This window comes from Tachysurus fulvidraco, chromosome 10 (assembly GCF_022655615.1).
Source record: "Tachysurus fulvidraco isolate hzauxx_2018 chromosome 10, HZAU_PFXX_2.0, whole genome shotgun sequence".
In the NCBI taxonomy this organism is placed as follows: Eukaryota; Metazoa; Chordata; class Actinopteri; order Siluriformes; family Bagridae; genus Tachysurus; species Tachysurus fulvidraco.
In genome coordinates, this window is record NC_062527.1 from 5,788,608 (window position 1) to 5,814,215 (window position 25,608).

Consider the following 25,608-nt stretch of genomic DNA (forward strand, 5'->3'; position numbering starts at 1 on the left):
CCAAAACACATAAATAATTCATATCATGGGCACCGAAGAGATTACAAGACGCACGAAGCTAACATTATTTGACTCATAATTTTACCTTAATTATTCCATAGATTTTTTTACACTCACTTAAAAATCATTCAATTTTATTTGTATAGCGCTTTTAAAATGTTTAAACAAATTCATATGCATTGATCCCTAATGAGGAGATAAATTATGTATTTTCTACCTCTTGTGCACAGCTCGAAAATACATAATTTATCTTTTGATTTGCTCTTTGAACAAGTAAAACAGAACAAAGGACAGTGAACAATATGGTTTGGAGTCAAAATCCAAAACTGTCTCTAACTCTGGAAGTTTTGTGATAAAGTGAGATTAAATTAAACCCAAATGCACATGTCTAACCAAGCATGCCTAAACATACATAGTTATGTGCTGCAAACCCCAACTGCCATTTTTTTAAATGTGAAATTCCTGTGATTGTTATTGTAACCAGCAACTTAAACCCAGTTTTCAGGAACCAGATGTGGATATCTAGGACGGTAAGGTGTTTTTGTTGTGTTTTTTTTTTTTTTTTTTTTTTTTTTTTTGTGCACAACACATTGTACCCCATTGGCTGGCCAGGGAGTAAGCAGGGGATCTCAGTTGATTATTCTTATGACTATGGCTGTGTGCTTTGCTGGCTCTGATCCTATGGATTTGATGGAAACTCACATCCAGTGTCCTACCTGTTTGGGCATTGAACACCTCAGGGAGGCTCTCCTTATGCGTAACGGTATGGAAATTGAAGTGAGACAACAACAGCTTTCAAGATTCTAACCAGAGTTTTGAGCCACTTTCTTGCAGACTGCCCTCCCAGCTTGACCATGCGATAACAAGCAATCAGCAAGAAGGGACCTCTAAAGAAAAAACATGTATCATCAGCTCCAATGTAGACCTGACCTGGTGGCATGTACAATGACACACAAGATATGGGTATGGGTAACATGCCTCCCTGATGAGGTCGTAAAACAGATGCTGGCACTTCTATGGCTAAGGTCCTTGGATGACCTGAGCCATGCAGGCTTTAGGATAAATCACATATTCTACAGGGAAAGCAGATGGGCTACTGACACAGGCCAGACATCAAATATGGCTAGAACAGTCTAGATCAGGCATCACCAAAAGGCCGTCACTCGGTCCGGATCCGGACCGAGTGACGGGTCTGCCCGGACCCGTTAAAATTGTAATATTATCATATTAAGCATGGCCTTATTATAATCTAATATTATAAGATTATATAAGCTCTTTGATAATAATAAAAAGATAAATCTTTCATTCATGCGCAGTTAATCTAGTTATTACGACAGGAGCGTCATCAAAAGCCAAGCCAAAAACAGATTGTTTCTGTTCCATACTCCAGAGCAGAAGCTGGCAGGACAATTAAGATTCAAACTGCTGGCAGGACAGTTACATGCCCATTTCTCTCACTAGGAACGGAGGATGGAAAGGGAGTAAGGAGAGGTGGAAAGGAGAGAGGAAAAAGGGAGCTGCTCAAAGCTCTGCACTTTTCTTTTATTCAGTAAATTCTGCCCTGTTCAATTTTACTTGAAATGTTCTTTTGCCTAAGGTTCCTGTGTTATTAATGTAGTTAATGTTTTAAAAAGGGGCAGCTAAAAAGACTTTTGTTTAATTTTTTTCTTAAAGATTAAAAGCACTTTTATTTTATTCAAAAGATTCTGAATTTTACATTGCTTGAAATATAGGCCCTAAGTTCAGGCTGCTGAAAGCTGTGTTTGCACTTTTTATTTATTTTATTCAGAAGAAATTCAGTGTCTGTTGTCTGTTACTTGACATGTAGTAAAGACAACTACAGTATTGTTTTCCATTCAAGTGCCATACAAGTTCAGACTTTGAAAACACTTGAAATTTAACAATAAATTATATAGAAATGCATGTGCGTTACTGATTTTATTAACATGACGGTACAATGTTTTAGGTGACAATATAAGAGTCGGACCTTTGCTGGGAGTAAATTTTAGTAACTGGACCTCTTTGAATTTTAAGTAAATTCCCATAGATTACTGAAGGCATGCAACATAAAGTGCATCTGCACAACCTAGTCTAAACGCTACAAAAAACTACAAAACAACACACAAAAGACAATACACAAAAGCAGCACCAACCAGTGTACATACTGTATATTCTACAGTACATGTGCAAAAATACTGTACAAACAAAACAAAAATGCAAGAATCAGACTGTCACTTGCTGGGAAAATTAGCAAAGTTGGCTTAAATCAAAAAGCAGATCAATGTCATCCAAAGTGCAAAGTAACATTGAACTGAAATTAATGAAAATTATTAAAGTGATGCAATATAAAGAGATGCACTGACAAGATCTTGAAGGCCATGAGATTTCTGCAAATCTTTAAACAAAAAGAGTCTTTAAACAAAATCCAAAGAAACATTTTTTGATTACCATATACAAATGTGATTATTTTTGTATCATATTTGATAAATCAGGGATTTATGGCAATTTACTGACCACACAATGTTTTTTCCTAACAAAAACAAAGACTGATTATTGCATTTGGAATGTTTCAAACATTTCTTTTCTTTCTTTTTTTTTCTTTTCCAAACAGGAACCTTTTTATAGCTTTTTCATTTCATAACCTTTACATTTCATAACACTGTACTTTTGTGACATCTGAATATCCATACGAAACACTAATATTTATGTATTTTGAATTTTTTCTCTGACTTGGTAAATATAACATATAGACTATTGTAATCAGTTAATTGTTACTGAAATTTGATATTGACAAAAGACAATTATTAGCAAGATACATTAGGTTGCATCAAAAACCTCATATACAATGTCACTTGAAAGTTTATGAACCCTTTAAAAATTCCTATATTTCTGCATAAACATGACCTAAAACATCCTAAGATTTTCCAAAAGCAGATAAAGTGAACCCATCAAACAGATCAAATATATTATACTTAGTATTTTTTATTCAGGATAATGTTATATGTATATGTAATATTATATACCTGTGATAAATGAACCTCTCAAATTCCCAGTATCCCTCTAAGCTGTTGTGCAGGACCGTAGTTATTTAGTTATTGCTGCACAAGGGCTCACAACAGATACTGAAAGCAAAGGTTCACATACAGTACTTTGCAAGTCACATATCTGTAATGCTGGATAATTTTTTTCAATAATTAAATGAACAATATTTTTGGCTCATTTCATTGATTGCATTCACTTTGTTTATTTTTAGGACTTCTACAAAATCTGATGTTTTTTTGTCATATTTATGCAGAAATATAGAAATTACTAAATGTTTCAGAAACTTACAAGCAACACTGTAAATGTTTCAGTTCCATTAGATTATATGAAGATGACATTTTAATTTTTAATTAGTTTAATCAGTAATAAAACATAAAAACTTGAACTTGGCACTGTTGCATGAGTAATACAGATTACATTATGAATTGCAATACAGTGCTGACTAAGGATTAAGTATTGATACACATATTCAACACCATTGTACTATAAAATTCTGTATAAAATATACATTTATTATTATTTGCTCCAATAAAGTATATATTCATATTAAAAAATCAGTACCAGCATATATGCTATTTGTACCATAGCATTTTCAAAATGAGCAAAGGTATCCCTGCAAAAAACACTCTAGTCAGTCCATGAAGGCAGCCATACTGGAAATCACAGCCTAAAGCCTGCTATTGTCTGCAGAGCATGAGAAAAACCACTAGGGGGCAGGACACAGGTATGAGATTGTATTGTATACAACAGGTTTTTGAGGAAAGTATATTTTACTGCGGGTATTACAGGGGTCTCAGAATCTCAGTTATCAAATATAATACCTTTGGCGTTACAGGGTTAAGAGAGTCAAGACGTCTAAGATGTACACAAACAGGCCAAGGAGTAATTCTCTCTAACTCACTCATTTTCTACCGCTTATCCGAACTACCTCGCGTCATCGGGCAACGAGGCAGGATACACCCCGGACACAGTGCCAACCCATCGCAGGGCGCACACGCACACGCACACGCACACGCGCACACACACACACACACACACACACACACACACACACACACACACACACACACACACACACACACACACACACACACACACACAACCCCGACCCTGGAGGTGTGAGGCGAACGTGCTAACCACTAAGCTACCGTGCCCCCCGGGAGTAATTCTATTCACTATTATTGGGGTTTCCTTCATTTGTTCACTGTGCTTTGACAGTATTATTTTATTTTATTTTTTTTCTAGTATTATTTTATAAAAATCTTGTAAAATTTGCATTATTAAAACAGTCCACATAAATGTTTTTGTAATATGATTCTGAAATGTCCTGTTGGTTTCAGATGAAGCTTCTCCTGGTGCGTGGTACTCGCCCGCCTGGCCTCAGCTGGCGTCCCAAGAGAGGTCTTGTTGGCGGTTCATAAACTAAAAACGGGTCAATAAGGTCATCGGGTGAGCGTGGCAGGATGGCCCGCAGAATAGTAGGTCGCAGTAGCTGGCGTCCAAAGGGAGGTCCCATTGGCAGTTCGTAACCTAGAAATGGGCCAATAGGATCATAGCTTGGGCGTAGCACAATACCCCGTAGAATAGCAGGTCTCCGATTGAACCCCTGTCTGATGATGCTATGCGGAAGAATGGGTGGTATAGGACAGACAGGCACTCGGAGATAAGGAGTAGCATGGGAAGCGTAAAACCTCGATCTGTATTTGTACCATGCCTTCTTTTGCTGATATTTCTTTTTGTAAAGCTGTGAATTTTAAGTAAGAGAGAAGCATCAGTGAAGTTCACACTAAATGATGTTTGAGTTTAAAATTTTTTCTAATTTAGCATTTTCGATGTCTGTACCTCATTCCAATCTGCGTCTCTGTGCTCAGTGTCAGCTTGATAATTCATTGCACACACAAAAAAACATTAAAGACATTATTCATTTATGAAATCACAAAAATGCAGACAGTGTCAAATGCAAAAGGTCAAAAAGCACTGGAATGTGTACAGAGTTAAAATATAGAGAGAGTGCATTAGAGCGGTTGTCTGTTATACAGTCTGTGCTGTTGTGGTGTACTGAAATGCAAAACAATAACTTATGCCAGTTTACTTAGACATTTGCATGGCAACATATGCAAAACTTAAACTTAGAAACACAATGATCAGACACAATCAGCTCACGGGGCCATTGACGTAGCTTTTGACAATGTTATTTCAGCCCTGTTGTATAGCCATCTCAATTCGGTTCTTGTCAAACTCACTTAGATCGACGTTGAGAATTGACTAATACATCGCGGTCCTGGACAGATGCCATTGTTATATAAATAATAAGTTATAGAAATAATCAACGTTCTTCACTTCACCTGTAGGTGGTTTTAATGCTATAGCTGATCGGTGCACATATTTTAACAATATACACTTCGATCTAGCACTAGTAGTGTTAGCTACAGCTGAGTATTATAATAATTTGCTTAAAATGAATAGGAGGAGAGAGGGCAAGATGGACTGAATAAACAGCATCTATGACTTCTAGACTTTGGACAGTGCATGAGGTATCATATAAGCTACAAATAGAGCTTCAAAGTCGGCTAAAATGGCAAATTCTTCTTAACAGTTACAATGTGGTGATAATGCTAATGATCCAATGTTGTGACCTAGATTTATCAGGTCACTTCACAAAAGTAGAAGATTCCTAGCTTGGTAACAGCACAAACTCTAACAAAAAAATTACCAGCTCTATCTGCAGTTTTACTCTGCCTGTGTGATGTGCTGGTACCTCCGAAATCACGGTACACAAAATGTTTCCAAAGTGAGGCATCGTGAGTAAAAGAGTTCAGGTGTCTGCATACTTCAGACAGCCTTAAGATCGAGGGAACATCCAGCAGCCGCATTATCCTTAAAAGCAGCTCAGGGGGCAGCACAGTGAGACCAAACAGTGCAGGCAGACCCAGTGCTGCAGAGTGAGCAGGAAACAAAAACATAGACATTTTGTGTATAAGTGGGTACATATCTATTGTAATTAGTGTGCAAAGAGGTAGAATATTAAAGGGCGAGCTGGCTCTGATTTATTGATATACCTTCTCTAGCTCTTGCAATGAGTGGGTAAACCAAATGGTCCTTAAAAACACGAGACAGTTTCTGCATATCTCTGTAGACCAGTCCAGCGTTTCCACCTACAAAGACAAAAACTCTTTAATTCAGCAAATAATTAAAAGCAGGGTCAATGGAAACGTGTACAACAAACACTTCACATCTTCATACAACTGTACATAACAGACCATAAGTACAAAAAAGTATTTCCAATGTCTTCTATAAGTCTAAGTGATTAGGTAACAGAGGATTCTAGCATATGACTGTAAATTATATTATGTTCCTCATTATTATAATCTTAAGTTCTGAAATGTCATACAAAATTCTTTACAGAGCTAAACAGTGGAGTTACACGTGTTTAAAAGTAACAGCTCTCGCATGATAATAGAGAGGGTCAAGCTCAATGCTCAAGTGCTGGGTCTGAACCCCTGATCTACCACCCAAAAAGATAAAAAACTAATGAAGTGAAGATATTTCATTTAATGTAGTTAGCGTCATATACCATACCTGCCCACTCCTTATTTACGTAATCTTTAGGATTCAGTGCCAGCTTCTGTGAAAACTCTACTGCACCGGTTGTCTGTATAGTGACTGTGAGAGGTGACACAATGAAAACACCATCAGCTGCAGTTACAATGATTAGTCATGCAATAACAACACTTATGTAATGAAAACAACATACATACTCTTTATAATAAGTGTTTGGCCCATCAGCATGCTAACCATCTGAACTGGGCTGTTCTCACAGAACGGGTAAAAGTACCGCAGCCTGCAGAGGCCCTCTGTTGCCTTCCAGCCACTGGGCATTTCTCCGGCTCTGACATCACAACCCTGCACTCATCACATAATCAAACCAAATGACACGTTTTAAACAACCAAACAATCACCAAGCTTTGTTTGATTGGTAAAAGTGACAACATAAAATGTAACAAAGCTACACAATGTAAGTACTTTGCAAAAGACACTAAATTTTTAATACTAATATTGTTTTAGAATTTGTTGTATTTGAATTATGTATTAATGGGGTGGTTCTGTATTGTGTGACCTCTGACCTGTGGCAGAAAGCCGGTCTCCAGCAGAAACATGTGGGCTGCTAACAGCAGGCAGTCTGAGGTGCTGTTGCACTGCACAGTCTGGAACAGTGTCTGTATAGAGCGAGGAACCTTATCTTTCTCAGGTTCACAGCACAGCATGGGCTCAGGGATGAAGAGCCCCATTTCCTCCTGTTCAGCCTCACCTCTGTTCATATCAATCTCCTCAGTCTCACATGTAGCATGGCTGCTGCTGGTGCCTGACTAAAGGAATACAATCAGAGGTTTTATTAAAATGTAATAAATCTATTTACTTATTTATTATTACAAGTAAAATATAATTTTTTAATTTTAAACCTGAATTCTGAAATTCCTATAAGCCGCTTCATGATAATATCTACTGTTAAACACTGTATAACACTGTTATACAAATAAATTCCCTCAATTTATATCACACAGATCTCAGCACTCACCTGGTGTGTAGATAATCCAGTGGGACGCTGTGGTGTGTTCTGCTTATAAGCTAAAACGTTGCTGCTACTGTGAAATGGAAGCATCTCAGATCAACAACAGCTAAGCCACAAAGTGTCAGAACACACAAACTTACTAAACTGTGTGCTCATGAAATAGTGAAGAGTGATGTAAAGTGTAGCATGGTTTAACTTGTAGAGTTTAGTGGTGTAAAGTGGTATCATAACAGAAAGGAGAACTAAATCCTGAATGAGGGTGTTTAACCAGCTTTGTGATGGCCATGTGTAAACACACCTTTAGCTTTATATAAGAAAGAACTTACCTAAGTCCAGCTGAAGGCAGCACAACCTCTTTGACCTGGGTGCTGAGTTGGGTCAGGGTCGGTTCTGGTCCTTCAAGCTCCACTCGGCTTGTCTGCTCGTTTACTCTCACTCTTAACTGTAATTTACTGCACAGGGGGAAATAGTTATCACACCTCAGTCCAGGAGAACAGACACGCTTCTATATGTGACGTGTTTGTTGTGGATAGTTGCTACAACTTTTAACATAAACCTTTAGCATACTGAACACTGGGTCAAACCTCCACTCCCACTTTAACATACTATTACCGCGACTGTATAATAATATTATCATGATGCGAACCGCTGACAGTTAGTTAGTTAATTAGTTAGTTAGTTAGTTAGTTAGTTACTTCACTAATAAGCAATTTGATGGTTCGTGTTGTTTTATTCTCACTGTTGTACAAATAAAATTACCTGATATCAGCGAACACTACGGGGGCGGTGGTGTCCTCTGTGGTCTCTGTCATTTCCTCGCCATTGTCCCGATTGACATAATAATAAATAATTACTGCCGCGGTTGCAGCTACGATCGCCACCAGTAGGGGTCCCAAAGAAAGACTCTTTACAGCCGCCCAAACTGCACTCATAAAATTTACTATCTCTCGTAATCAAAGTAACGTCAATAAACACAAAGTTCGACGCTTTTCTGAAAGTTCCGCGTTCTTTTACTATTTACTGTTAGATCTGTTCTACTTCTATTGTTCTATGACGTCACACGCAAATGGCACCAAACGGATTAAGCTTCATGAAGCTGAAATGAATTCATTCATTCGAAATCATTCAAGTTAATTCAGTTTAACTTGTATAACGTTTTTAATAATGCTCTAGGCAGTTTTACAAAACATAAAATGTTAATGTAAATTTAATAATTAAAAAAAATTAACAAAAAATTAAAATAAAATAAAATTACGTTACTATATATCTCTAACGTCTAAAAAACTGTCATGAGATGTTATAAGCAAGAAACCTTGGGGAACCCACCTTCATTTGGCACCAGAGAGTGTGAATATAAATTATTATAAACACTGGAGAGTAATGTCCTTACAGTCATAACAGTGAGTTGGAGTTGTGTAACCTGAGCAACTCATAAATTAACTCATCATCTGAGTTCATTAAGATTCAACACCAACTCCTCCATGCCGAAGCCTTCAAACACTCAATGATTGAGATCCAGCATATGTATAATATTATTTTGTGTATTGTTTAAGAGATTGTTCTTCTCAAAGTTCTCATAGGGTTGGCAATTTAAATGAATAAGTACATTTGAATGTTGAATGAACTGATGATATTAAAGACTGATGCTATTAAAGTTTGTTTTGTTTTCTTTTTTGCTGTTTATTATAATTTATTTATAAAAATTATCCTATTTTTGAATAATTGAACAACAGACATGATTTCAATTAATGGCATTTAATAATCAGAAAATATATTAAGTATACAATTAACCTCTTTTTAAATATTTATTTATAAACTTCTTCAATACATTAAAAAAAGTTTCATACAATTTATGTCATAAATCTTTCTCCCAAAATAACACATTCTGCAGAAATAATAAAAGATACAAAAGACTATTACAACAACAATAATACTATTAACAATTGTAATAAATACATAAAAAAATATACAATGGTAAATAAATTTTACAATAATAATTGTAGGGGAAAAAAATAAATAAAAACGTGTAAGTAATAACAATTTTATACTCTGATGTATTCATGGTGTGAACTTACATAAAACCAAACAGTGCTGGTGGTCATATTTAAACCATTTAGTTTCCACAAAATTAGTTACAATGATCATTAGATGAAGAGCCTTTATGTCTTAAAAATATGTAATCATGGGTTGTCACGTCTTATAAACGCTTTAGAAAGATCCTTTAAATACTTTTTTCCAGTTTTAACTATAATACCAGGTCACACATCCACTTTTAGGCTTTTTGTTTTTTTCACTCAGAAAATATATTTCTTCTTGCTACTAAGAAGGCAAAAGCAATAACTTTTTTTTGTACCTGATTTTCAGTGATATTCCGTGTTCTGGTGATCGAAAAACAGCAACTTCGACATTGGGTTTTATATCTGAGTTAAGGACCTCATTTAGTGTTTTAAATATAAATGTCCGATAGTCACTCACCTAATTAGAAAGTGTGCTTTGTTGCATTTACATCAATCACACACATCATCAAAATTAGGGTAGATTTTTGAAAGTACTACACTTTGTGTAGTAGGCACACTGGATGACTTTCTGTTGTATAAGTACACAAGAGGTTGAAAATACATCATTTATATATTGACAATTAAAACAGAATAAAGGACCAAAATGAAAGTGAACAATGTGGTTTAGAGTAAAATTCCCAAGCAAACTCTTTAACTCTAAAAGTTTTGTGATAAAGTGAATCTCCTTATATGTCATGGGCCTCAGTGAACCACTTTCACTGCTTTTCTGTCATTTTTTGTGATGAGATCAAAAGCTAGTCAATATTTTACACAGTAATACCTGCGAGGCTGAAGTTTTCTATTTGCTTCCAGGTCTCATAAAATTGTTTCAACCATCTGTTGCTATACCAAATTCAAAACTTTTGCTGACTTGCAGTTAGATATACAGTACATGTCCTTCTACACACATGCATCCTAAATATGTGTAGTAGACAGATTGGGATGGACTTACATCACAAGCAGGTGGATAGCAACAAGTGGGAGACACATAAGTAAAGAAAAGTCAAATTGGGCTTTGCATTTAAATTTTAATGTTTGGCACCAAACAATAAATTTCCCTTTTTTTTTTTTACTGTATATCCATTTGTGAAGGCATGTAACTGCACTCTATTTGGGGGAGCTCCATTCTGTTTCCAAATTTAGGGCTTCAGTTAATTCTTTTTCTTCCACCATGTCTTTTCAGTGGTCTGCTGGAAAAGGAGTAAATTGTAATACTTGAATTGTAATAATTTTTAAACAAAATAATTATATTTTCTTTTTCATTTATTCATTACATTGACATTTAGGATTACACTGACTTTATTAATTTTTTATTTTGTTTTGTGAGTCCACATATTTTGGGGGTTATTTAAATAAATTAATGTTCCTGTGGAATTTCATGATAAATTAGTTATTTGAATGTTTATTTAGATATGAATGCACAGTGCATTCATATCATAGCCCTTTGTTAGACATAATATTAAAAAAAATTTAACACTATGCCACTCTGTCAAAATTAGTTTTAAATACAAACACTTCTATAGAGCACAGGGCCATAAACAAAACACTTCAAATCATTCAAGGTACAACAATTTACTACAAAAAATAGGACAGCAAATGATATACACAACAATCAAACACAGACATGAAATGATTTATGTAAATAACTCATCAAAAATTGGTCCCAGCTCTCCAAGAGCTGGGTCCCAGCTCACACTCTTACTATATTATCTAGTTTCCTGTCGTGTGGCAGACCCAAAGCGTAGGAGACATCCACCTGATATAATCTGAAAAGAAAAAAACAGCACAGTTCAAATAAAACTAACACAATTCAAAACATAAAACTTCACGCAACCAGGTAACACCTTTTTTTAAGGTGTTAAAAAAAGAAATACAAAAACAAAACCCCAGCCAACCAGACTCGTACACAAACAAACAATCAACAAAATACATGTGCTGCCACCATGCTACCCACAATAGCAACCAGTGAGCATTTCAGCATTTATGCACTTCTGAAACATTACAAAAAAAACACTAAACATTTAAAACCACGGTTACCAACTGCACACTCATTTTTCTTTAATTAAAATATGAAATACATTTACTTTCTTTGGCAGATAACAGATATAACAGTCAATGTTTGAGCATCTATCCACATCTGAGTCAAAACAATTCCCAAAGAGAAATACAATTAAAACCTTTAATCCAATCTTAATTAAAAATAAGACTAACAGGTCTACCCTGCTACTAGATATAGTTCCATTCCTGTAGAGGGCAACCTTGAGTGTGGAGAGTGTGTATAAGGTATTAGGCTAGTAGAAGGAAAGAGGTATGGCTTCCATGAGAGTTTGTGGTTTGCCAGTGTTTGAACTGGCTTCTTGGTGGGAAACTTTTGTTTCTATTGCCATTGGCCTTTTGTGTCCATCCCATTTCATGCTTAAAGCATGACAATGGATTGAAACTGATGGCTTACTTTTATTGGAGTTGGAAGAATGTAGCTACCTTATTCAAGTGTATGTCGATGGAGATGTTTTAAGTGCACAAAACAGATTTAACTCAACACGGATAAACAAATAACTTCTTATTAAATATACAATTGACCTCTATTTAAAATATGTATTTATAAACTTCTTCAATGCATTAAAAAAGTTTCTAACTCTCAAAAGACTATTACAACAACAATAATACTATTAACAATAGCAATAAATAAATGAAAAATATACAATGGTAAATAAATTTTACAATCATCATGGTAGGAAATAAAAATAAAAATTTATCATTATTTCATCTCTTAAAAATATGTGATCATGGGTTGTCACATCTTATAAAAGCTTTGGAGAGATCCTTTCATTAAATAATTTTTTTTTCAGTTTTAACTATAATACCAGGTCAAACATTTTGAGCCTTTTTGTTTATTTCCACTCAAATAATATTTTTCTTCTTGCTACAAACGTGTCAAAAGCAATAAGTTCTTTTTTTTTTTTTTACTTTTTACATTATTTTCAGTGATATTCCATGTTCTGATGCTCAAAAAATAGATATAAAACCCAGAATTGAAGTTTGCTAAGTTAAAGACCTCACTTAGAGTTTTAAATATGAATGCCCAATATTCACTCACCTTTAGACAAACCCGAAACTCATGAAGAAACTCTGCTTTGTTGCCTTTACATTGATTACACACATCATCTACATTAGGGTAGATTTTTGAAAGTCTACACTTTGAAAAAAGAAAAGAATCAGCATTTGCTTGTGAGCCAGATAATGTTACAGGTGCAATAGTTGTTGTATAAGGTACTGTTGTTTGCACTGTCTCACTTTATAATAACAGAACATGTTGCATTACAGTTTATATTGTTATGAATTTGATGGATGCTCATTCCCAATGGCCTACCTGTTTGGGTACTGACCAATCAGGCAGGCTCTAATAGACCCTTGTCCTGAGTATAGCGGTATGCCAATGTGGAAGTGAGACAATGTCTTGTAAATATAGAACCCAAGTTTCAAGCAGTTTCCTTGTAGACTGCCTTCCCAGCTTGACTGTACAGTATCAAGCGATCAGCAGGAAGCTCTCTTAGCTAACCAGGTGGCTAAGCTTACAACTACAGTCCAGAACTTCCAGTCTTTCTTTAGAGTGTGTGCAGTAGAGTCTCAGAACCTTGAGAAAAGAGTCGGTTATTCTGATAATGTATTCCACGTTTTGGCTGCCTTTCAGACAGCCTCATGGTAGCACGTCCTTACAGACCTTCCCATCAGATGTGGAGGTGGAGGATCCCGTTCTTGCCTCTGGTCACCCGCACGTCCTTCTAATACATACTGTATCATTGGTCCACACAAGGATAAAAGCTCCATACCTCGCTGCCATTAATGGCCCAGTGTCTGTGAGGGGACAGCAGAGTCACCGACCAGTTGTTCATCTGTTTTGGTCCTTGTCGGTGAGATGAATCTCTGACTAACAGCAACTATCTCACTGGGTGGTAGACCCCATTTCCAGTTCTTAACACTCTTGAGATCTCCCTGATCCAGTGTCTCTAAAATGCCATAAAGCAGATTCCTAAGAACCCCTAAAACAGAATCTCTGATGCTCCAACCCAGAATGCAGACATACTGATGACCTGTTGGTTAGGTATTATAATACAGTTTCTGAGCCGGGTGGGGAGTTCCTTAGCCCTCCCTTAGTATTAGTGTTGATAACGCCATTTCTGATGCTTACCTCCCGATAGGTCACCCAGTTCCAGCATGTTCATTGTGAAGGCATGTAACTGCACTCTATTTGGGGGAGCTCCGTTCTGTTTCCAAATTTAGGGCTTCAGTTAATTCTTTTTCTTCCACCATGTCTTTTCACGGGTCTGCTGGAAAAGGAGTAAATGTTTAAAACTTTTTCAATTTTAATAGTTTTTATTTAAAAATTGTGAATAAAGTATCTGTTTTGGTAAGTTGGCCAGTTTCTGACCCTTATTGGTAATTCAAACTTTGCATGCTTTTGTGGCATGCAAATGCTTTAAACGCTTTAGGTGAAATTCCTAAGGTGGTGTAGCCGGAAAGCATGAATACTGTTATTAAGGTTAGTAGTGGTAAGATTTAAAGAGTATTGTCTATTGATGAATATACTGCAACTGAAATAGCATTACTTCCACCAAATATTTCCATCATTTTTTTTTATGTTTTGCATGAGTTGCATTTGCCACGTTCCAAAATACTTATATACGTTCCAAAAAATTTTTTACAATGCAGTACCATTACACTTTAAACGAAGAGGTTCATTGCTATCTTATTTTAATGCTTTATACAGTGACACATGATTTCACTGATTTCAAATTGTGAAAGGTGTCAATATAAATGACATTAAGCAAATGTCAGATCAACAGTAGCTTTATAGCATGAGAAGCATCGGATAGTCAATTAGCATTTCTGTTCAATAAAATTTTGGAAAAACTGTTGGCTTAAATTAAAAGGCAGATCAGCTTCATCTAGTGCAAAATAACACTGGACTGAAATAAATGAAAATTATTAAAGTGATGCAATATGAAGAGATTCTAACCCAAGTTGAAGTCCATGAAAGATTTCTACAGAGGCTGATATTAAGAGAGACGAGACATCTGACAGGTACATTAATTCTATTCCCTATCATCTGTAATTGGGGATTCCTTCATTTCTTCACTGTGCTTTGACATTTATGCTTTGATTTAAAAAATAGACAATGCATTTTTGGTCTAATTTATTTTTTTATTGGAAACTAGCTTTTTATAATCATATAAATAAAATAGAAGAAATTGGACCTAACAGCCAAGTCTTTTACAGTATTAATTCATGATAAATCATGACTTCTTTCTAGTTATTTATAATGTACCCAGATGTATATCTTTTTGCAATATATTTAATTGATTCTGGAATGTTGAATATGGAGATAATAAAACATGTGCCAGTCTTTGGAGCATGCATGCTACTCTGAGAGTTTGCCTGTTTTTAATGTTTGTAAGATTTTTTAATTCCTGTGGGTTTCAGTGAAGCCTCCCCTGGTGTCTGGTGCTCGGCTTCCTCCTGGCCTCAGCAAACGGCGTCCAAATGGAAGTCCAATAGGTGGTTCGTGAACTAGAAAAGGGTCAATAGGGTCATAGCGTGGGCGTGGCAGGATGGCCTGTGGAAAAGCAGGTCTCAGATCATGCTCTCCTCCAATGATGCCGGGCGGAAAAAGAGGAAGTGGTAGAGGAGGGATGGGCACTGGGTGATGGGGATAAATTGGGGGAATTTGGAAAGGGTAACGCCTCATTCTGTATGCGTGCCGTGTCTTCTTTTGCTGAAATTTCTTTTTGTAAAGCTGTGAATTTGAGGTAAGAGAGAAGCATCAGAAAAGTTAACACTAAATGTTTTAGTTAAAAATTATTTTACAGTTTAGTACTTTTCTAATTTATGTACCTCTTTCCAGTCTGTGTCTCTCTGCTCAGTGCCAGCTTGAAAATTCATTGAATACAAACAAACAAAAAAAAACTTTTCAGACATTAGGAATTTATGAGATCACAAAAATGCAGACAAAACAAACAAAAAAGACAAAAACAAAAGTGACAGGTGTAAGGTCAGTATTGAATTGTCCACATAGTTAAAATATAGAGAGAGTGTACAAACAGTTGTGTTGTGGTGTTTTGAAACGCAAAACAATATGCCAGTATGCTTAGGCATCTGCATGACAGTGTAGACAAAACTTTTATTTACACACACAACAATCAGCTTATGTGGCCATCACAGGAGCTTTTTGATGATTCTGGACTTTGGACAGTGAATAATGCCCCCTTCCACCAGAAAGAACCGGGTTCAGAGTGCTGGTTCAACGTTGGTTCCACTGGCGAGGCTTCTAAGAAATGGTTTGCCTTTCCATGGGCTAGAGAGCCATCACAGAGCCAAGTGTTACATCACCGTATACAAAGCAATGTTTTGGTGCTACTTAAGAACCACTTTTCCTGGTTCAGAGCTGGTGCTTTGGGTGTCGAAAAAGTAAGAACTGATTTTAAATTAGGCTCTGGCTCTGAACTAGTCCTCAAACTGCCTTAATAGAAAAGGGGCATAACATATTATATAAGCTACAAATAGAGCTCCAAAATTGGCTAAAATGCCAAAATCTACTTAACAGTTATGACAAGAGCAGAAGATTCCTAGTTTGCTAACGGCTCAGACTCTCCACAAAAAGTGATCACATGACCAGTGCCCTCTATCTGCAGTCTAACTCTATAGACGGCCTGTGTGATGTGCTGATACCTCCGAAGTCACGGTACACAAAGTGTTTCCAGAGTGAGGCATCTTGAGAAACAGAGTGCAGGCGTATGCATACTTCAGACAGCTTTAGGATCGAAGGAACATCCAGCAGCCGCATTATCCTTAAAAGCAGCTCAGGGGGCAGAACAGGCAGACCAAACAGTGCAGGCAGACCCAGTGCTGTAGAGCAAGTAAGAGGCAAACATAAGACCATATGGTGTATAAGTAGGTACAAATCTACTGTAATTAGTGTGCATTAAAGGAAGAGCTGGCTCAGATTTAAGGATATACCTTCTCTAGCTGTTGTAATAAGTGGGTAAGCCAACTGGTCCTTAAAAACACGAGACAGTTTCTGCAACTCTCTGTAGGCCACCTCAGCGTTGCCACCTACAAAATCAAAACCTCTTTAATTCACTAGACAAATAATTAAAAGCAAAAATATTTTCAGGCTCCATGGTTAGGTGTAAAATAAACACACTTTACATCTTTATATAGGTGTACATAACAGACAAACAGTATAAACCTAAGCAAAAAGTTATCTATCGATTCTGACATATGAATGTAACGAGTGCTTTTATTTTCCTAATTATAATTAAAAATTCTTTACAGTGCTCCACATTCGGGTTTTGCTTGTTTAAATTTAACAGCTCTTTCAACTCCGGTACTTAAGGAACCGGTACATGAGGAAGTGGAAGTGCAGCATGCGGGCGGGCGGGTGTCTGTGCTAGGCAAAAAACAACCCCTGGCCAGCCGGCTCTCTTGTCCATTCTACTTTCAAACGTTTGCTCCCTGGACAATAAACTGGACTACATCCGACTTGAGCCGAACACACTACGAGAGTTTAGAGACTGCTGTGTCTTTGTTTTTACTGAGAGGTGGCTCAGCGGCAGAGTTCAGGATGCCGCTATTCAGCTAAAGGGGCTCACCTTGCTTTGTTTCCATTAAAATGTAGCTCTGTGTGGTTCTTCTTTCAGTGGTGGCAAGTGTGTTTATATCATCACAGAATGGTGCAAAAACTATATGCTTGATTTTTTAGTTACTGCTCATTGCTATTGTGGACATTGTGATTGTTTGATTACTGGCACATGTTCAGGGAAGCTGCAATCAACTATGATTCCATCAACTTGCAGTAGTACACAGCATCAGTGACCAACTACATTGGCAAGTGCAACAATGACATGAACATCTCCAACACCATTACATGCTTCAGTCAGAAGCCGTGGATGACTGCAAAGGTGTGTGCGCTGCTGAATTTTATATTTTTTTATAATAATTAGTCTAATTAGTCTGAACAAGAATAATTATTTCCCCCACTGTATACATTAAAGCACAGTGAAATTCTTTTTTTTTTTTTTGTATATCTGAGAATGTTAGGAGGTTTGGGTCAGCCACAAATGCAAAAATGGTTAAGGGCATTGCTTAAGGACTGGGGCTAAAACGAATGGAGCTAAAATTATTTTTCATTTAATTTATTTTCATTTATAGTGTCATATTCTGCACCTGCCCACTCCTTAGTCACGTAAGCATCAGGTTTCAGTGCCAGCTTCTGTGAAATCTGTACTGCACCGGTTGTCTTCAGAGTGGCTGTTAGAGGGTGCACAATGATAACAGCATCAGCAGCAGGTACAAAGAATATTCATTCAATAACAGCACCTATGTAATGGTAACAACATGCGTACCATTTATAACAAGTGTTTGGCCCATCAGCACAGCAACCACCTGAACCAGGCTGTTCTCACAGAGAGGGTGAGAATACTGCAGCCTGTAGAGTCCACCCGTTGCACGCCAGCCACTGGGCATCTCTCCGGCTCTGACGTCACAACCCTGCACTCATCACATAATCCAACCAAATGACACATTCTGGGTAAATTATACAATCCTCCACATCTGGGTGATTTACTCTGGTATAAAATACACCAGCATAAAATGAACTTAATCAAAGGAATATAAAAAAAAATAAATAAAAAGATTTGATCTTGCTTTGTTAGGGGACTTGAAGCTGCTAAGTGTAGTTATATGTTAATATTTACTATGACTACCAATATGTGCTTAGTGTGAAGTGGTATAAAATACACCAGCTTATAAAATTAATTTAATCAAAGGAATATTTAAATAAAAAAGATCATTTGATCTTGTTTTGCTAGGTGACTTAAAGCTGCTAGGTGTAGTTAGTTTCTACACAAAATAAGGATGTGTTAATATTTACTATGACTACCAATATGTGCTTAGCGTGAAGTGGTAGCTCAGTGGTTAAGGTGTTGGACCACTGATCAGAAGGTCGTGAGTTCAAACCCTTAGGCCACCAAGCTGCCACTCCTGGGCCCCTGAGCAAGGCCCTTAAACCTCATTTGCTCAGCTGTGTAAGTCACTCTGGATAACACCATCTACAAAATAATGTAAATGAAGGAGATTTACAGCACTAAATACTCAATTTTAGCATGAAATATAAAGAGGAATATGTTGGAGAGGTGATCAGTCAATTGATGAATCAATAACACAATTAAATGCTGCTGCAGACTGCACTTGTAGAGGGAGTCATCAAGCTTTTTTGTTTGATGGGTAAATGTGACTGTTGTAAACAAAAAATAGCACACAGTACAAGTCTAACACAAAAATTTTAATGATAATATTATCTTAGAATTAGATTTATTTATGACTTAAGCATTAATGGGTCAGTAGTGTTTTGTTTGACTTCTGACCTGTGGCAGGAAGCCGGTCTCCAGTAGTAACACGTGGGCCGCTAACAGCAGGCAGTCCGAGGCATTGTTGCACTGCGCAGTACGGTACAGTGTCTCTAGAGAGTGAGGAACCTCACCTTCTTCAGCCTCACAGCACAGCATGGGCTCAGGGATGAAGATCCCCATTGTTTCCTCTTCAGCCTCATCTCTGTCCATATCAGTCTCCTCAGTCTCAGGAGCACATGTTCTCTCTGGGCTCTCATGGCTGCTGCTGGCACCTGACTGAAGAAATCAACTCAGAGGGTTTATAAAAATGTTAAAAATATCTTCTCGTATTCATTATTACATAGAACGTTTCACTGTAAGAAACTTAAAAAAAGAAAAAATTAAAAGGCTGGAGACTTTAAATGGTTTCTCAGAAAGAGAAACCCATACAGAAGCCGAGGTAGGTTTGTAATTTCACTTTCATTTCAGACTTTAAATGGTTTCTCAGAAAGAGAAACCCATACAGAAGCCGAGGTAGGTTTGTAATTTCACTTTCATTTCAGGACCTTTCATTTCACATTCCTGGTACTGCATGTTAACTCTTCCTATCAATAACTCTACTGAGGGACGTAGCAAACACTCTGAAAGACTGATCAACAACATAGATTCATAGCTGTGTAACAGGTGTATGTTTAATCAAATAATAAAAAAACCTAACCTAAAAGATTTCTGATATCCAAAATCCAAAATCTTTGTAAGGATTGTACATACATAAATCAATCCTCTACCGACTTTTAAGTAGGGATGGGATATATGACCCAAGCTTTATACAATACAAATGTCTATACAATAAATTTCTACATTGCCCTACAATATGTAGGAATAAATATATTTTTCTTATTAATTTTAAATGGCTTCTTAACTGCACACGTCAGCACTCACCTCCTGGTATGTAAATAATCCAGAGGCACTCTGCAGTTTGTTCTGTGGAACAGCTAAAATGTTGTGTGTCTGGTGAGAGGAAGGTGATGCAGAGGAATATGAAGAGAAAGAATGAGGCAAGTTTAAACTAATCATGTCCCCTGATACCACACCACACGAGGCCAGAGTCTGTCCTGTGTCCACCAGAGGCTCTTTCCCATTCAGAGACATAGTAAATTCTGTATCCTTGCTAGGGTAATGAAAGAGGAAAACACACACACACACACACACACACACACACACACAAAGCACAAGTGATTTACACTGAGTGCATACCCATGCAATTTAACAGACAAACACTAGAACAATAGAAAATAGGTCATGAAAAACTCAGTGACTGTAAACATTCATAGGATATCACAAAATTTCTGCCCTACTTGATATGTCTTAGACAACTTTAAGTGCTGTTACTTTGAAACGGAAGCATCTAGGACTAACATCAGCTCAAGCTGAAGAGTGCTGAATCACACAATCTGTAAAGATCATCTATCCTGGGTTGCAATACAGAGTTCTAAACTGCCTCAAAAATCATACCAGCACAAAAAAACTGTTTTGCTCGTTAAATAGCTTTTGAAGCTGAGCTTTTGAAGCTAAACATAATGCAAAGTGTTGGATGGAGTGGGGTAACGTGTAGAGTAGTGTAAAGTGGTATAAAGAATAGAGGGGTTAAAGCAGTATAAAGTAGAAGGTGGTATCAATTGTAGAGTGGTGTAAATTGTAGAGAGTTTTAAGTGGTATAAAGTGTAAGGTGGTTTAAAGTGTACTGTACATTTCAGATGTAAACACACCATTAGATTTATATGAGAACTCACCTGAGTCCAGCTGAAGGCAGCACGACCTCTTTGACCTGGGTGCTGAGTTGGGTCAGAGTCGGTTCTGGTCCCTCAAGCTCCACTCGGCTCGTCTGCTTGTTCACTCTAACCCTTAACTTCATTTTACTGCACAGGAGGAAACAGTTATCACACCTCGGTCCAGGAGAACAGACACGCTTCTATATGTGACGTGTTTGTTGTGGATTGTTGCTACAACTTTTAACATAAACCATTAGCATACTGAACACTGGGTCAAACCTCCACTCCCACTTTAACATATGACTATTACCGCGACTGTATAATAATATTATCATTATGTGACCCGCTGTTAGTTAGTTAGTTAATAAGCAATTTGATGGTTCATGTTGTTTTATTCTCACTGTTGTACAAATAAAATTACTTGTTATCAGCGAACACTACGGAGCCGGCGGTGTCCTCTGTGTTCTCTGTCGTTTCCTCCTCATCGTCCCGATTAACATAATAATAAATAATTACTGCCGCGGATGCAGCTACGATCGCCACCAGTAGGGGTCCCAAAGAAAGACTCTCTACAGCCGCCCAAACTGCACTCATAAACTTTTTTTAATCTCTCGTACTCAAAGAAACTTGAATAAACACAAAGTTCAACGCTTCTTTTTCACTATTTACTGTTAGATCCGTTCTACTTCTATTTTTCTATGACGTCACACGTTCGGTGACGCAACCTAAAATAAATAAATAAATAAGTAAGTAAGTAAGTAAGTAAATAAATAAATAAATAAATAAATAAATAAATAAATAAATAAGAACACACATTAACATTTACAGCATTTGACAGACATCATCAGACGTACAAAAGTGCTTTAGTCTCTATCATTGAATGCATGAGCTCTGGTTCACTAGGCTACATGTAATAACCTGATTCTCCAGCAAATCAGGATATTCTGTCTTTGTCTTTTATTCACGAGAATGTGTTTTATTTCACTATATGAATGAGTTGTCATTAATGTATTTTATTACATTATAAATAATTAGATAATTTCATGTTTTTTTTCTATAAAGTTAAAATATACATTTTGCATAGGGTTAAAACTGATTTATATATACAAAAGAAATTCATAGTTTATTTATAAGATGGAAAAACCCAAGAATATTTAATTTTTTATTATCCCATGATTTGTGTATCATTTCTCCATTGTAAACAATACTTTAGAAAGAATAATTACAAGTGAACTGGTAACTTAAGGTACATACTTTTTTGTTATTTGATTATTATGATTTCTGGGAAGCCTCTAATGAATTGTTTTAAAGGTGAGAGTCATACTTGACCCTAGACAAAGTCTTTTTTTCCACTGTGTTAATTAGGAATTGAAGGGGTTCTACATTATATAAAATAGTTATTCCCTTGCTATAATGAGCCTCTTGGTGAAACGGTTACATACAGACTTACAGTAAGATACCATGAGCCTGAATCACACACATACAACAAACATTGAAGAAAGTGCTAGTTGAAGTGTTTCAGGAATAAGTAGGTCTTCAACCTTCGTTTGAAAATAGCCAGTGACTCAGCTGTCTGGACCTCTTGGGGAAGTTCATTCCAACACCTTGGTCCCAGAACAGAAAAGAGTCTTGTAAAGTTAATAAATTATTCACATATTGAGAACCAGAGTGATTACAAGCTTCATGCATTTAAAATTTAAAATAAAATTATGAGTCAATTAATTTCAGCTTCATGAAGCTGAAATGAATTGACTCATAATTTTATTTTAATTATTTCACAGACATTTTTACATTCACTTGAAATCATTCAATCCAGTTTTACTTGTATAGCGTTTTTAACAATGCTCAAAGCAGCTTTACACAACATAAAATATTTATGTAAATTTAATAATAAACTAATACTAAAAATTTTAAGTTTAAAATTAAGTTTCTATAAATCTTTAACAACTTAAAACTCACTCATTTATAATGGCTTTTGGTTAATAATAATTGTCTTGGCTTTGCTATTTTATTGCCATTTTATTGTAACAGTTATTGTATATTTATTTTATTAATTTATTACTGTTGTTATTATCTTTTTTTTCTGCATAACCATTTTTTTGCACTATTGCACTAACTCTGGACTGTCACTTTAACTCTGGACTTGCATAGCACAGTGCCACTTTATACCACCATACTGCACACCAAACTGCACATGGACACTTTAAGGATAATCACAAAATAATTTTTAAATTTATACTGCCAATACAACGCATTTATGTATATACTTTGTATTTATCAACCTCCTTTTGGTTTTATTTTTATCTTTAATTCCATTCCTTTTTATGCTAGAATACAGCACAGATGTAAAAAGCATTTCATTGCATGGCGTGTGTATGCGTATGTGACAAATACAATTTGATTTGATTTGATTTGATTATTATTCTGAATTTTTGAATGCTGTGAAGCAGTTTGGTTCAAATTAGGTTTCTGTAAAGTGCTATATAAATCAATAATTGATTGATTGAATTGATTGAATCAAAAATATTACAACTATAGTATGCACTGGAGAGTGTGATTATAAATCATAAATGTCCTTTCTAAAATCATATACAGGCAGTTGGAGTTGTGTAACCAGGAGCTCCTGAGCAACTCATAAATTAACTCATCATCTAAGTTCATTAAAGATTTAACACCAACTCCTCCATGCCGAAGCGTTCAAATACTCAATGATGGAGATCCAGCATATGCAGAATGTTATTTTGTGTATTGATTAAGAGGTTGTTCTTCTCAACATTCTCATAGGGTTGGCAAATTATGAAAGAAGTACATTGAAATGGTGATGATAAATGAAATGATAAATAAAATTTTGCACATTTATAATATAAAACATTTAAATTTGATTTCAATTAATGACATTTAATAATAAAAAAAATATTAAATATACAATTGATCTGTTTTAAAAATATATTTTTATAAACTTCAATGCATTAAAAAGTTTCATACAATTTAATTCATAAATCTTTCTCCCAAAATAACTTTCTGCCCAAATAATTAAAGATACAAAAGACTATTACTACAACAATAATACTATTAACAATAGCAATAAATAAATAAATAAATAAATATATACAATGGTAAATAAATTTTACATTCATCATTGTAGGAAAAACAATTGATAATTAAATAAAAACGTATAAGTTATAACAATGTGATATTATGACATATTCTTGGTGTGAACTTATATAAAACCAAACAGTGCTGGTGGTCATATTTAAACCATTTAATTTCCACCAAATTAGTTATAATGATCAATTACTGTAGATGGGAGAGCCTTTATCTCTTAAAAATATGTGAACGTAGGTTGTCACGTCTTATAAAAGATTTGGAGAGATCCTTACATTAAATACTACATTTTTTTCCAGTTTTAACTATAATACCAGGTCACATATTTTGAGTCTTTTTGTTTATTTACACTCAAATAATATTCTTCTTCTTGCTTCTAAAGTGTCAAAAGCAATAACTTTTTTTTTTTTACCTTATTTTTAGTGATATTCCATGTTCTGATGCTCCAAAAATAACAATTTCGATACTGGCTTTATATGAGTTAAAGATATCATTTAGAGTTTTTAAATATGAATGTCCAATAGTCACTCACCTTTAGACAAACCCAAAACCTATGAAGAAAGTCTACTTTGTTGCCTTTACATTGATTACATGCATCATCAAAGTTGGGGTAGAAGTCTACATTTTGTGTTATAGGCACCCTGGATGACTTTCTGTTGTATAAGATTGAGATGTGCACATGAGGTTGAAAATACATAATCTATTGATTTGCTCTTTGAACATGTAAAACAGAATAAAGTACCGAGAGGACAGTGAACAATACGGTTTGGAGTCAAAATCCAAAGCTACAGTAACTCTTTAGGTTGGGTTCAGGGAACTAATTTAGATATTAGGATCAAGTACTGTATGTTCAGTCTCATCCTACGTGCCCTGAGTCTGCATGTCATTTTTAGTGATGAGATCAAAAGCTTGTCAATATTTTACACAGTAAAACCTGCGTGGCTGGAGCTTTCTGTTTGCTTCCATGTCTCAAAAACTTTGTTTCAATCATCTGTTGCTATACCAAATTCTAAACTGTTGCTGACTTGCAGTTAGATATAAATGTCCTTCTACACATACGGGTTCTTCTAACTGTGTAGTTGACAGATGTACTTAAGCAATTAGGAGGACTTACAGCACATGCAGGTGGATAGCAATAAGTCACTTCCTGTTTCGTCACGCCCTGTTAGAGCTCAGTTCTCCATGAATGCAATGAGACCGGCATGGTCAAGTAGTTTTCAATAGTTTTTTTTATACATTAGTATGTTATTATATTATTAACATTATTTCTATATTACTCTGGTAACCTTGGTTACACTTAGTAGGAAGTAGAGACACTGTTTGGCTTTCTTACTGATGGAGCTGGTGTTTAGTGACCAGGTGTTCTCCGCCAGATGAACACCAATTAATTTGGTTCTCTAGACGATCTCCACGGAGGATCCGTTGATGTTCAGTGAAGAATGGTTGCGCTGTGCTCTCTTGAAGTCAACAACAATCTCTTTTGTTTTTAATGTTTAAAGACAGGTGGTAGGCTCTACACCAGGCAGTTAGCTGTTGCACCTCCTCTCTGTGTGCTGACTCTTTGTTTTTTCTGATGACACCAACCACAGTAGTGTCATCTGTGAACTTGGTGATGTGGTTCGAGCTGTGCATTGCTACGCAGTTGTGAGTCAACATAGTTAACAGAAATGTGCTGA

At 36.0% G+C, this 25,608-nt stretch overlaps 2 protein-coding genes across 5 annotated transcripts; both read right to left on the reverse strand.

Moving 5' to 3' along the window:
• Positions 1–3,347: 3,347 nt before the first annotated feature.
• On the reverse strand, positions 3,348–8,647 carry LOC113653945 (F-box only protein 7-like). Of its 2 annotated transcripts, none has more exons than XM_047819246.1 (10): positions 8,372–8,647; positions 7,939–8,064; positions 7,619–7,682; positions 7,167–7,409; positions 6,801–6,945; positions 6,622–6,705; positions 6,102–6,197; positions 5,801–5,977; positions 4,885–4,919; positions 3,348–4,786 (listed from the first exon to the last, which is right to left on the reverse strand). In XM_047819246.1, exons 1-10 carry the CDS (start codon positions 8,542–8,544, stop codon positions 4,379–4,381), a joined length of 1,551 nt encoding a protein of 516 aa, XP_047675202.1. In that variant the 5' UTR covers positions 8,545–8,647; the 3' UTR covers positions 3,348–4,378. The 2 variants fall into 2 exon arrangements, with proteins under 2 accessions (XP_047675202.1, XP_027019647.2); XM_027163846.2 differs by having other exon boundaries at positions 7,619–7,685; positions 8,372–8,646.
• A 2,578-nt stretch (positions 8,648–11,225) lies between these two features.
• Positions 11,226–21,533, reverse strand: LOC113653944 (F-box only protein 7-like). 3 transcript variants are annotated; one of them, XM_047820058.1, is made up of 12 exons: positions 21,249–21,533; positions 20,849–20,974; positions 19,998–20,226; positions 19,092–19,352; positions 18,072–18,216; positions 17,893–17,976; positions 16,684–16,779; positions 16,396–16,572; positions 15,562–15,596; positions 13,859–15,463; positions 13,500–13,676; positions 11,226–11,435 (listed from the first exon to the last, which is right to left on the reverse strand). In XM_047820058.1, the coding sequence occupies exons 1-10, from the start codon at positions 21,419–21,421 to the stop codon at positions 15,131–15,133; spliced, it is 1,659 nt and encodes a 552-aa protein (XP_047676014.1). In that variant the 5' UTR covers positions 21,422–21,533; the 3' UTR covers positions 11,226–11,435; positions 13,500–13,676; positions 13,859–15,130. The 3 variants fall into 3 exon arrangements, with proteins under 3 accessions (XP_047676014.1, XP_047676013.1, XP_027019645.2); XM_047820057.1 differs by having other exon boundaries at positions 12,767–13,676; XM_027163844.2 differs by lacking the exon at positions 13,500–13,676.
• Between the last annotated feature and the right edge of the window lie 4,075 nt (positions 21,534–25,608).

What these genes read in the sequence shown, in the direction of transcription:
- LOC113653944 (XM_027163844.2), bottom strand. Translation starts at nt 21,421, where the DNA reads ATGAGTGCAGTTTGGGCGGCTGTAGAGAGTCTTTCTTTGGGACCCCTA. An exon ending in GATTATTTACATACCAGGAG is followed by an intron (nt 19,353 to 19,997) that starts GTGAGTGCTGAC and finishes TGATTTCTTCAG; the next exon opens with TCAGGTGCCAGCAGCAGCCA. An exon ending in TATTACAACAGCTAGAGAAG is followed by an intron (nt 16,573 to 16,683) that starts GTATATCCTTAA and finishes CTTGCTCTACAG; the next exon opens with CACTGGGTCTGCCTGCACTG.
- LOC113653945 (XM_027163846.2), bottom strand. Translation starts at nt 8,544, where the DNA reads ATGAGTGCAGTTTGGGCGGCTGTAAAGAGTCTTTCTTTGGGACCCCTA. An exon ending in CTGGATTATCTACACACCAG is followed by an intron (nt 7,410 to 7,618) that starts GTGAGTGCTGAG and finishes GTATTCCTTTAG; the next exon opens with TCAGGCACCAGCAGCAGCCA. An exon ending in GAGACGCAGATTGGAATGAG is followed by an intron (nt 4,787 to 4,884) that starts GTACAGACATCG and finishes TAAAATTCACAG; the next exon opens with CTTTACAAAAAGAAATATCA.